At 47.5% G+C, this 12,325-nt stretch overlaps 6 protein-coding genes across 6 annotated transcripts; 3 read left to right on the top strand and 3 right to left on the bottom strand.

The window, feature by feature from the left end:
* Nucleotides 1-444: 444 nt before the first annotated feature.
* BO87DRAFT_390323 (uncharacterized protein) lies at nt 445-1,826 on the top strand (the record flags this gene model as incomplete). The annotated part of the gene is made up of 4 exons (XM_025624925.1): nt 445-648; nt 1,039-1,175; nt 1,663-1,733; nt 1,771-1,826. The coding sequence occupies 4 exons, from the start codon at nt 445-447 to the stop codon at nt 1,824-1,826; spliced, it is 468 nt and encodes a 155-aa protein (XP_025475627.1).
* A 2,993-nt stretch (nt 1,827-4,819) lies between these two features.
* Nucleotides 4,820-5,217, bottom strand: BO87DRAFT_429819 (uncharacterized protein; the record flags this gene model as incomplete). Its single annotated transcript, XM_025627513.1, has 2 exons — nt 4,820-4,843; nt 4,906-5,217. The coding sequence occupies 2 exons, from the start codon at nt 5,215-5,217 to the stop codon at nt 4,820-4,822; spliced, it is 336 nt and encodes a 111-aa protein (XP_025475626.1).
* Nucleotides 5,142-6,221, top strand: BO87DRAFT_159223 (uncharacterized protein). The gene has a single exon (XM_025618233.1). It carries the CDS (start codon nt 5,248-5,250, stop codon nt 5,824-5,826), a length of 579 nt encoding a protein of 192 aa, XP_025475625.1. The 5' UTR covers nt 5,142-5,247; the 3' UTR covers nt 5,827-6,221.
* A 2,267-nt stretch (nt 6,222-8,488) lies between these two features.
* Nucleotides 8,489-9,063, bottom strand: BO87DRAFT_462428 (uncharacterized protein; the record flags this gene model as incomplete). Its single annotated transcript, XM_025629159.1, has 2 exons — nt 8,489-8,791; nt 8,898-9,063. The coding sequence occupies 2 exons, from the start codon at nt 9,061-9,063 to the stop codon at nt 8,580-8,582; spliced, it is 378 nt and encodes a 125-aa protein (XP_025475624.1). The 3' UTR covers nt 8,489-8,579.
* Nucleotides 9,064-9,294: 231 nt separating this feature from the next.
* BO87DRAFT_419091 (uncharacterized protein) lies at nt 9,295-10,805 on the bottom strand (the record flags this gene model as incomplete). The annotated part of the gene is made up of 5 exons (XM_025626918.1): nt 10,656-10,805; nt 10,006-10,531; nt 9,741-9,971; nt 9,391-9,502; nt 9,295-9,336 (listed from the first exon to the last, which is right to left on the bottom strand). The coding sequence occupies exons 1-5, from the start codon at nt 10,675-10,677 to the stop codon at nt 9,295-9,297; spliced, it is 933 nt and encodes a 310-aa protein (XP_025475623.1). The 5' UTR covers nt 10,678-10,805.
* A 226-nt stretch (nt 10,806-11,031) lies between these two features.
* Nucleotides 11,032-12,151, top strand: BO87DRAFT_380001 (alpha/beta fold hydrolase). Its single transcript, XM_025624201.1, has one exon. It carries the CDS (start codon nt 11,148-11,150, stop codon nt 12,006-12,008), a length of 861 nt encoding a protein of 286 aa, XP_025475622.1. The 5' UTR covers nt 11,032-11,147; the 3' UTR covers nt 12,009-12,151.
* Nucleotides 12,152-12,325: the final 174 nt, after the last annotated feature.

Genomic DNA, 12,325 nt, shown 5'->3' with positions numbered 1-12,325 from the left:
TCGAAAGCAGATTGCGGCCTTCATGCGATTAAGCTGACTCTCAGCATGGTGTGGCTCGCTAGCTAACATGTTCTTGGCGACATGTTTGTCCTTTCGAAATCAACTATTTTGATATCTTTGAAAGGCCAGGCGATGCAAAGCGGAGGCCGTATGCGGCCTCCAGACTGAAGAACGGTCTCCGATGAGGGATCAGATCCAAGCGCCTCGGTATGGCATATCTGAGGAAGATTATCCACGTCTCGGTTTCCACTATCCAGCAGACCAAGAATCGTTCGTTCACACCAATCTCTCTGCACCGATGAGACACATTACGCCTACTTTATCACGCCCGATAATTATCGAAGCATATATAAGACGGTCGCGATATTGAGGGAAGGGTACCACGCCGCGGTGGTTACGACATGCACACGATGCGCTGAGGCCACGCACGTCAGGATCACCAAAATGAGATATCTGGAGCTGCCACCTCCTATCTTGACAGGTGGACTGGGTACCTGCTCTTCGTCTCATTACACAATCCGCGAACTATGGACAGTCTATCCGGTAGCTACAATCCGGATTGGCATAACCTTCGGCCCAATATACTCGAGGCAACAGATTGCACATGGGTATAAAGCATTACCGTTCCCGTCTTATCGTATCGGCGAGGTGTGACCGCATTTAAATATGATGAAAATGCCTAGGAGCGTCGGATGTATCACTGCGATACTCCCGTGTGTCATAAAACTTGTTGGAATACTTCTATATACTTTCACCAATTCTTGAGAGATCCCTTTGGGATCGGTCACCAATCATCCAGCGACCGGTCATTCAAGTCCGCATGATATAAGCTTATCGCAAGAGTAATCAAGCACATACGACCACAGGGTGTGGAAAACAGGGCTTCCCGTCCGCTCAGCCGTACTTAAGCCACACGCCGGGAGGTTAGTAGTTGGGTGGGTGACCACCAGCGAATCCCTTCTGTTGTATGTTTTTATTTTTTTTTCATTTCTATATCCTTTTCCCTTTATCTCAAATGTCTATAAATCTGGATGGAAGCTTGTGGCTTGGATCGTAGTGCGGTCTACCACTCTTGAAGATTTGGCCAGCAAGGATGGAGAAAACAGCACAGCTTCGGCCGCACCATTGCCTGGATCGAAGCAACAAGAGATCTTCTCCGAAACCACTACAGCGGTGTATGTGCTTCAATATATCTGTCCATGGAGCCGACGATACCGTTGTGTCTCACTGCCTTGCTCGGGTATGACACACATTTGCAATCGGCCAACCACGACTTCTGCCTCTCAGGCCATTCTTCGAAATTACGCTGAAAAGTTGAAATGGGACATTGCACTGGACTCTTTAGCTGCCGGGACGATGTTTTTACATCAATCCTTACCACTCACTTCGGAAGCAGAATAACAGGTGGTTTGTTTGAGTCTCTACTTCTTGACCCATACGAACGAGAGCGACGGTCTTTCCAGTAGAGACATGAGCGCATCGTCCTGCGTTCCCTTTCTGACCAACGAACCACCTGACCGATTTCCGGCAATGAAGACAAGCTTCAGAGTGCGTGAAACAGACGTCGCAGCTATCAACACCACGTCAAAGGCTTCCAGGCTGTGGATGGGAAACCCTTTCGATATACAGTAGCGACAATACATATAAACGCACGACACACAGCCGAAGGACTCCAGTTCAGCCAAGTATTTGTGCGACAAACTCCAAGGCCGCGACGAGGACCACAAGTAACTGTGTGTCGGAAGCATGATACCCTGAATTTCTGTGTAGCTCAAACTGCACTGGCTATTGAAGGAGAGATGGTTGAGATGAAGCGCTATCACTAATCTTGCGAGTACTCGTCCCACGAGAAGACTAAACTCTGACCCACGTCGCCTGACAAACGCATGGGTATGATGGGCCGATACATCGCCGAACAAAACCTCCAGGTCGTGAAACTCTGCAAAATCATCCTACAGACAACGAGGCAGTCTAACCCTTGCATGTGCTTGAGATGATGCGCTGTCTGATTGTTGGCGTGGCCGCGCATGTCCCTGAAGATGGTACGATGCAGAGGCCTCAGTCTTACCGTCGACATTCAGCCTGCCATGTGATCTCGGAGACTGGTGAGTTTGCCTCATCTACCAGCGGCTGAATTCCCTTTATGTCTGTCACCAGCCTCACTGCGATGATAACCTGCGCCTGGGTTCCAATGCCAACTTGTTTCTAAATCCCCTTCGCGATAGGGTGCAGTTTTCATGAAGAAAGTTGTGGTCAAGGAACCTTCGACATGATATTTGGACGGAGAAGATAGAAAGTGCTCCAAATCCCCTTACTGCGAACTTTAATCCTCCTAGTTTCGCTGCTGAGCTCCGACTAATGATCGAGGACACCGCGATCCCTCCAGAGGATCATTTGCCAGAAAACATGCGGGAATATTTCAAGACACACCTCACCAGATACCTCGACATTCCCGTATAATCAACAAAAGATGATCTTGGTTCAAGTGCTATTGTTGGTGTGCACCGCACTTACAAAACAGGCGAGAGTGTGAACGCTTCACGGTCGGCGTCCAAGCAGAACCATTCGGCACGTCGAAATTATCTCTCATTCCAAGAAAGCGGCTGCAAAGCATGTGGAAACCGGATCTGGTCTGTCAACCATTCCAATGAAGGTGTCTAGGGGCCGGACAATGGATGACATCTGGTGCAGTCCAAACTTTTGGCTGATCCACTTCCAGGAAATGGCTATGAGCTGAAGCATCCTCTCCATCTCATGGTGTACAGATAAAGGACCGGAAGGTAGAGAAACTACGAGACGGTCTTTTAACAACAGCGAGAAAGGATGGTACTTGGATGGATGGACTTTTGAACATCCCTCATCGACATCCTTCTCAAGTGAATCATCAACAGATATTTGTGGGAGACAACAGATGCTAATTTGGCCTACTAGGTTCAAGGGGCAATTGATTATTCTAGGAATGTCATCGGATGAGGTTGCATAAATACCCAACGAAGTGGGCTTCGTATCTCATGCCTCGGGCAATTCCATTTCCACACCGGTGATGGACAGGATTTCTCCAATTTCATAATTTCCCACCCTATCCCGAACTGCAGAAAGACCCAAGGTCGTGGGAACGATGCTCTCTACTGGTCCGCAAGTGCCGCACGTTTTAGCGATGAGCTGCTGATAATAACTCAACAACAGCTCGAGCAGTATGACTGGAGTCGTCCTCTGCGAATATCTTCCATACGCACACCAACTCCATTCTCGGTCGCTTTCGCTCATGGACACAAACATGGGCCAAAAAGAAAGTATTCCGGTATAATGATACCCTTCAGACAGTTCTGGAGAGCATTCATATAGTTCCATACTCTTTCAAAGACATACACACGCACGTTTCATCCAGCTAACATGTATTTATCCACAAGAATCCTGATCATCATCAATCAAGGAGATGAAGAAGCAGTCAGAAGTCTCTTATAATGACGCAGACGAGAGAATATGGTTTCTGTCATTCGGCTTTTAAGCCTGATGGGTTCAGGTTATTTGCCATCTGCCAGCGGGGCTGTCGGTACAAAACCCTACATGCTCATCACAGCTCAGCAAGTGCACAGGTACCTGAACACGCTGAGTACACGGCGTGCTCGGGAGTGACATGACGCCCAGTCGGAAGATCATGTGGGCACTCCGAGAAGCAAATGAGTGTTTGGCCCAACAGTAAATAAGTCCCAGAGTTCTGAAACTTGAATTGGCGGACAAGGAGGCAGACATGGGGGCTTGGTCTCGGAACGCAATATGAAGATAATACCGAATGTCCGAGCCATTACCTAACGTCCGCTGAAAGAATGACAATGAGCTTTTCCACATCCATGGGCAGTCATTTATTATATCCTAAAAGAATGCGTCCAGTCTTCTTGACAGTCCAAACCACCCAACAGCAGTTGTGGGCGCTCTGACTTCGGAAAAGCCCCATCTGTATCCATTTCGGTACAAGGAGACCGCAAGGTGTTCAACATTGTCAGACCAGTTCAACAACTACCATGGAAGGTAACCGTCAACAGAAAGTACGATTGCGACGAGAAACTGAGAGTCCAGGAGATACCTCACATTATAGCTTGCTACCGACGTCCTCGGGACGTTGAAGTAAGGACATGTCTTTCCCGCGTATACCTTCTGGGAAACAGTGGCCTGAATTATTCCCCTGAGTAAGACCCGGTCCGATTTATGGTCAATGATAACGAAAGTGTGCCAACATTACAGTCCTTTGACACATTTACAAGCACCTGACTTTGATTAAAGGGAAATAGAGTCATCACATATTGCGCTGGGGTGGCGAATTTGATGGTTGAGTTAAACATTGACAGGCTCCAATATCTGAAATGGCTTCGGGCTACCTCACACCATCATCTCGTGTCGGGCCCGGCTTACTCTTTCCACTCAACCATCCGAGAGGTCAGACTCACCACCCTCAATCTGCTTGGGAAATACATGGCTACATCTGGGGGACGCTGGATATGAACTATTTCTCCACTCCTCTTCTCCGATGGTTGTGGCTGCAATGAAAGATGTCTACTTCACTTGTCAAGATACCGTTCTACATTGCAGTTGGATGCTCCCTCTTCACCTTCAGGGTGTCATGACGCACCCTACGGTACGTCCTTTTCAGAACGTCGAGATACACCGAGCCAACAAGTGCCTCATTAGTCTAGGCAAAAATACGAGTGGTGAAGAAAGATGATGGATGGCTAGCTATTTAGATGGGGACGATCGCACTGATAGTACCATTTTTCCTGTCACTCCCGGCGAAGTCCATAAGGCACACCGATCTTCATGACAATCAGGATCTCAGCGACAGCAATGACTAGGGCAATGTTCACGTTAGTGACGGTTTTGTCGGTGCCCCTGGGACTTGATTCGGAATACCAACTTCTTCCCAGTGTTCTTGATTTCACCGTCAAACACTACTGCAGTGTTACTGCTTCCGTCCGCCGTCTTACTTGGCGTATTGCTTTCGGAGAGATCGTCATTGCTTCTGACGTTGCAAACGATTAAAAACGTCAGACTGCGCTTCTCCAAGCCTGTGGAATTGAGGATATCGGTTCTGCCGCCTGTTCTTGCTGCCGTGAAGGCAAAGGTCCTTTTGCTGAATGCGCAATCGCGTCCGGTTTCTTCCGCGGCGCCTGTTGTAACCGCGCCTTGGGTGGTCGTGCACAGTGGTATTCTCTTCATGAGCATCTTTCGTACGCTTTCATCACATTGCTTCAGATGTTGATGGCAACCAGGGGAAAGCTCATATCGAGCGGGTTGAACGACACTCCCGTCCTACTACTCCTACCATCTATAAACAGCATCCGGTTATATTATGCTAGACGTGTTGGTGCAGCAGCTCGAACATTGGCAGGTGAAGATCCTTCTCGAAGGACAGACCAAGTGTCAATCGCTTTACATATCTACTGCAAAGCTTTGCGGTCACGGCAGCCTCGGAAAAACCGAGATATACTGCCAAGTCAAGCAAGGCTCCACTGGTCGGCCGTCTTCGACCCTATAGATATCGACTGGATGATCCGGTTGGCGCCTAGCCCATTGAGGCTTATTCGGACATGCTCATACGGCTCACGCCCTGAGGCTAATTTCGTCGACGACATCGTCGAAATTGCTCCTGTTAATCTAACCTCAATAATGGAAGTCTACCTAGTGTGCCGTACTTGTCGGGACACACTATGTATGATTGTGACTATCCTCTGTGGTGGAGCCTTCATAGAGTTGCAGGAACATCTGCGACTTTCCGCCTCTGTTGGGATATCCATCGATCTGAAGGCAGCTCAAGCACCGGTTTGCTGCTAAATATTGGGTTTTCTATCGCTGGCCCATTTGATATACTTCGGATGCGGCAGAAATGATCATCCATTGCCAGAGTGACAAGCATAGCGGGCCGCAATATTATGCAATGGATGGCTACCGAAGTCATGACGTCTCGTGCCATGCTGTCGTCGACCTTAAATTCTGAAAAGACGCTGGGTGGTCACATTCTACCCATACGATGGGTCGGGCTGTTTGCCTTTCTAGAACATCGATATCGAGGAGCTCATTACACCTGATCCATACCACGCATCAGCCCCTGTCCTGAAATCGAGCAGAAGTCCCGCGTCAGATTCTGCGGTGTGCTGAGCAACATTCGGACGATAGACGGACCCTGAGTCGACTGCGTTCTTCCTTACTAATACTAGCCAGTCGAACATTGTCGATCGCATCGCTGAATGGAAAGGGTCTAGGAGTCATCGCCAATCTCCTTAATGCCACAGTCTTTCTGAAGGACCTAACTATCGACCTCGCTTTTATCTGTGACACCCATTTGACAGTCGAACGTGTTGAATGGTATCAGCAAATGTATGGCGATATCCAATCATCGCAGGTTACACTCTCGGTCTGATGTCCATGCCCATGTTCCACAGCTCTATCCAAACGCCATTGGAAAATCGAGAACCACGGCGACATTCTGGGATTCCCTAACGGTGTTATAACGATATACTACGGATAACACGGGCACAACTTCCCATTGCTGTGTCCTTGGCCGCATTAGATTCGACTTTAATCACACTACAATCTTTCCGTAGATGAAGGTGTGGTCGAAATATGATGAGCTATATTGCCTATCCGGACTTCCACCTCGATCAGCCCTCTCTTGCACGGGCCTTACTCAAGAAGGATTCCGTTGATATACCCGCTCTGAGCTTCGGTGCGGAGAGCCCACTGGCTAGCACTAGTCTTACTTCCACCCCATGGGTGGTGGTGTCAAGGAGTGATGAGGAAACACATAGGAAGCATCTGACAGCTTGTCTCTACTGGAGCACATTTTATCCAGCGGCCACTTTCAAGCAACATCCTTTGTCGCAGTATGTTTCCCTGAATGCTTTATAGAAAAGCGCGGGGACATTTGGGATATTTGGGGTTGAGTATTTGCGCAACATGTCGCTCCAAACATCAGTGGCGGGCTGGTCAGTTCACTTGGTGAACACCTTGCACCAAATGACTTGCCTTGCTGATCTCCTAATTCCCGAAGAATACCACCGAGAGCCGCAGGCAAATATCACTCTCGTAGGCAGTAAGTCGCTACAAATCAGACCTTCTGCCTCTGTCGAAAATCTTTCGAAACTTTTGGTGAACCTGGATATAAGAATCCATGGACCGCGTCTATGAAGCTTGCTCAAAGTGGATGCCATTCCTAGTGGATTTATGAAAGACCGACTTTTTACCAATGATAAAAGAGACATGAAATACCCATATCACTACGACGTCACATATTGTCCGTCTACATGATACGGGGACGACGCACCTGCACAGACATAATGCTATCAAAGTGTGCTTCGACATAGGCGACCTCATCCCAGATGAAGCGTGGTCAGCCGTGGTAACTGAAAACAGCCTCTTCACACCCCCGGAGGTGTATGCCATAAGATACATTACCGATCGCATGAGCCACTCATCACCGGATCATTAATTCGACCAAACAATACTTGAAGATCGCAAAAAACGGATGGCTTCCCTATACACTGCGGAAGGTTCGAATACCAGGAAAAAGTGGCAGCGTTCCCGAGTCTTTCTGATACCCGTGCTGCTAAGACCTTCGTCCGAGAGCACGGGCTTTAGTGCATGGCTATCATATATCTTACAAATCATGATAAGGTCTACTCGAAGTATGTCTTCCTCAATTGGTACATTGAGTACACAATCTCCCGATCGATGAGTGGGATGATTTTAAAAACCCGAGAGTGCCTACGACTCAGTGGCTGATGAATTGTGGCTGTCACTGTCATGGTGCAGGTTTATGAAGTTGGAAGAAGTCTGCAGAGGGGTGTGGCATTCGTCTTGTGTTGTCACCGTTATTGCTCTCCCGATTTCCCATGTTGCGTGGGCTGTGTAGCAGCTCGTTCATGTTGCATATAGATGCCTGTTCTCCTGGAATTGTCTGGGTGATGTTCCTACTATGACTAGGGTTCGAGACTCACCTGCGGGCATTTTTAGATGGGAAGAATGGGATGGTGTCATGGAAAAGAAAAAGAGAAATTGAATTATAATGATGGTTTAGAATGACATCTCTTTCTACTGTTTACCATTATGAGAAGGAATATATAGGCAGATATAGGATGGTTCTGGCCGAGTTGAAGCCGTTATAGTGAGGATATGACCTGGGTATTCTGTTGACTGATATACGCATCTCTATTTACGCAGCTCAGACAGAGTTCAAAGCGTGTGATTGTCTGACACATGTTCAATTGGGTACACCTCCTCAGCATTCAAACCTGTTCGAGGCAACACTCACTTTAGCACATCTTCATTCAAAGACAAACATAAAAATAGAAAGCTAATAATCTTTTGGGCCTTTCAGTAACGACCTACAGTATCCCTGAAGAATGAAACAAAAGTGCAGAGAGCAATGTTTAGATCCAGCCTGTAAGAAGTAGTATGCCCTCTCTAAATCTAGTACTTTGCTCTAACCTTTCTAATTCATCTTTATATCACCAAATTGAAGCGATCCAACGTTCCAAGAACATTAAGATCCTCTCATATTCTAAGCCCGAAAACCAACGACGCACAGTTTATTCCCGCTTATACTCCCCATTCGCAATCATCTCATTAATAGCCCTCTCCGTAACCTTCGTAGCCTCAGTCCCCGAAGGACCTCCACAGTAAAAAGTAGCCTGCAAAACCGCCTCGCTGATCTCTTTCTCGGTAAGGCCGTTGATGATAGCACCGCGAGTATGAAAAGCCAATTCCGGCCAGGTTTTCAACGCGATCAACATACCCAGGTCTGAGTCTAATTTTAGCTATATTTTTATTCTCTAGAGGAAGTTTATCTCACTTACTCAATAGGCTTCGTTACTCCAGCTCAAGTCCCGGTCTCGTCCATATATGACCCCAGCACCATTCAGTAACCAGTTCTTGGCCGGGACGCGAAAAGTCGCTGGATCCTTGGGCCAGGGCTCTATCCACGTACGCGTCGCCGACGACGGCTCGGCGGAGTTTTATACCTTGTTCAAAAAGGGTTTCGTGGAGGTGGCTAAGCTCGGAATCTTTGGTCATCGTGTGGGAAGGGGTTTGGTCTTATTGAGGAATAGAGAGGGATGAAAGACTGTAATGCTTATTGAAGATGGAGAAGCAGCATGACATATTAAAGTTATATCTGCTTTCATCACTGGTGACATTCAGTGCTCTCAACGTATTACGTAGTTTGTGTTCCCCAGAACCCTGCAGAACTCTCTTGATTGAACTAAGATCGGCATCCCTAACTTGGCAGTGGGTATTACAGGAAGTCTAACGTCCCAAATCATTATGCGCGTGATAATTGAGTTTGGACTAGTAGAGTGTATTGCGTCTTATCAGCCTTAAAATTGTGGGTGGATCACCCACGACCTGGTCCAGAGCCTTGCAGTTGTTGTTCCTAAACTGGTTAAGCTGGAGCTTTTTGTTCGACATCCCATCAAATCGCGGGTTGATTGAGACGGAGACTTTAGTGAAAACCCTTTCCAGACAACAAGCAAATAAAGTTAATTAGGCCCAACATTCCAAGGCAAAAGACAAGTATGTTATAAATGCATGTCTCGAATATGTCGGCCGAGGTCAACGCGTGAGTCGAAATAATCCTGTGTAGTGCAACCGACCCATTGGCAACGCGTCGCCATATGTCTTAAAAGTGGTCTTGGAAGTTTGTTATTCTTTCTGCTGGTTTAGAGGAGATAATTAAGAGGAGCATAGCTTACAGTCTCTTATGGTAAACCTGCACATGTTTCACATAATCTTCACTATCGGCAAACTTTTGCTCACAAACTTTCATAGGACAGACGGAAGCATACTCCCTATGCGTTTCGGCGATATGACGAAGGAGATCCTCCACTCCCTCACAGTTTTTTGATTCAGTGCTGCTCATCCATTGACACCGACCTGTAAAGAATCCGGTGTTTTCCCTTTGGTATGAATTGGCCTTTCGGAAACTACACAAAGACAGGGATTGGGGAGTCTAATTACCTCCTGTGCGGTTCTCCCTGATTACGTATCTTCGCTGGTGCCTTTCCCTTTGTATGTGTCTGGTTTGGCTCCTCCAATCCAGCAAAAGGAGATTCGGGGAGCCTAGAGGGATCTCCTGCCTTTTCCATTTCAGTTTTGTCGAAAGAGCGATCGGAATCGGTCAGTCCAGCGCCTCCGGCCCGGAAATGCTTGGTACCCTTGGTTTCATCCATCCACGTGTATTCATCATTCGCTTCGCTCTGAGGCAAGGGTATTGACATCAATGCAAGATATGTAAGATGGTCAGCAATGTGCTCCTCGAGATCAGCCCGATTTCCTTCATCACACAACGGGCAGGACTGGAAGACAGGACCAGAGGGTCGACTACTTCTCTCCGCGAGTATGGTTAACTGTGGTTGAGTGCTTTTGTGCTTTCGGCGCATGTGCTCTTCGTACTCGCTTTTCTCATAGAAGACAAGGATACCGTGCGCCCGTGCGGCACAACGCCATCGCGGCCTATGTTGGCGCATATGGTTTAACCATTCGTCTTTGCCATTGTATAACTTGTAGGGAGAGTCACAGGGGTCGAACAAACAAACATAGAGGTCGAGGTCGCCCTTGACATGATCACTTGGGATTCTTCAACTCAACGTCTCATGCAATAGACCTACCTCGACCCATCTTGCCGAACATCACAATAGGCTAACCAGCTAAGCTTTATGTGCCGGCGGGGTAAGTTACAGGCAAGTTGTGGGACCCACTCCGCCGAAGACTGGCAACGCCAGTGAAAGAAAAAAGAAACATTGTATATGATATCTTAATAATCTGTCTATCTCCTAATCCTTATTTCCAAGTTGCATTGGGTAGTTACTGACTTTGTTTGAAACGGATCGTTATGTAACGGAGATCTGTCCTCTATAATAAAATGCTGGACTTGCGCTATACCCTAACCTGAATACAGTTAGTATCGGTAGATATGAGATTTTAGCATCATCCCCTTGCCTTGACTCATCGAAGTCTCCGTGACTCATGACCAGAATATAATCAGGACGGTTCAGTGTCCAGGTAAAATATCATTTGAATGCCGGTAGATTTAACCTGTCCGACAAATACACGTCATTCGAATCTTTATCCCGTCACTTAACCCGACAAACATCTACATAATGACGGCAAAGTGGCAAGTCACCCGTCTCCTACACGGGGTCCGAGCCATCGTCGGCGGTCAAGGTCCTCCTGTGGTGCTCATTCCCGGCTGGCCACAGACAGCAGAAGCGTGGAGTGAAATGTTTGAGCCACTTTCCAAAAACTACCGGTTCTTTGCACTCGACCCCCCAGGCTTGGGCGATTCTCTTCCTCCCGTCAATGGCTATGATACCGCGAACGTGAGCAAGATCATGGCCGAAGCCATTCACGACGCTTTGAAAGAACAACCGTATCATCTAATTGGCCATGATGTGGGCGGATGGATCGCGTATCCCTGGGCCGCTCAATTCCAATCGAGAATCAAATCGCTCAGTATCTTAGATGCATCAGTGCCGGGTTTCTTGCCTCAGTTTCAGTTCCCATTGTCTCAGCAGACCAATTTGCGTCTTTGGCAATTCTCCTTCAACGCGCTTCCCGAGTTACCTGAAATTTTGACGAGCGGTCGTGAGCGGGAGCTCTTGACCTGGTTCTTCAATTTGAAGACAGTTCATCCCGATGGTATGCACAAAGATCATTTTGAACGCTATATTCAAGCCTATTCGAGACCAGGAGCCATGAGTCGAGGATTCGAGTACTATCGGTCTTTTGAGACGAGCTCAAAGCAGAATCTGGAGTTCGCAAAGACACCACTTGATATTCCTGTCTTAGCTCTGGGTGGAGAGAGCTCGGTTGGTGCGGGTATGATCGATTTGGTTCAGAAGTTCGCGGCCAATGTTTCCGGAGGCGCTATTCACGATTGTGGCCACTTCCTCCCCGAAGAGCAACCATCTGCTGTTGCGCAAAGACTGCTGGAATTTTTGGACGTAAACCAAAAGGAGTGATGTTCTTCCGTGTACCCTTTCATGTAGAGGAGTTAGTTCCCCATTAAAAAAGGTGGTGAGAAGCCTCTTTCTCCCTTCCAGTATACACACAATGTTCTTAGAATTTGGGAAAGGGGATAACGGTGCTAGGATCAAGATAGAAGAGTAATAAAGGTTGTAATATGTGCTAGCCAGCACAGTACCATTGAATTATGCTTCTTTTCTCTATCGTGCATTCTGGTTGTTTGCCAATGATCTCAGTTTTGACACCGAACGTATAATGGAAAAATTAGCATACATTATTACCCTGGCTTGGGTTTGTTGTAGAAGCAACCCAT

Source organism: Aspergillus neoniger (assembly GCF_003184625.1).
Source record: "Aspergillus neoniger CBS 115656 unplaced genomic scaffold BO87scaffold_39, whole genome shotgun sequence".
Lineage (NCBI taxonomy): Eukaryota > Fungi > Ascomycota > Eurotiomycetes > Eurotiales > Aspergillaceae > Aspergillus > Aspergillus neoniger.
The sequence above is the reverse complement of the archived record's forward strand: the minus strand, read 5'-3'. Positions and strand labels throughout refer to the sequence as shown.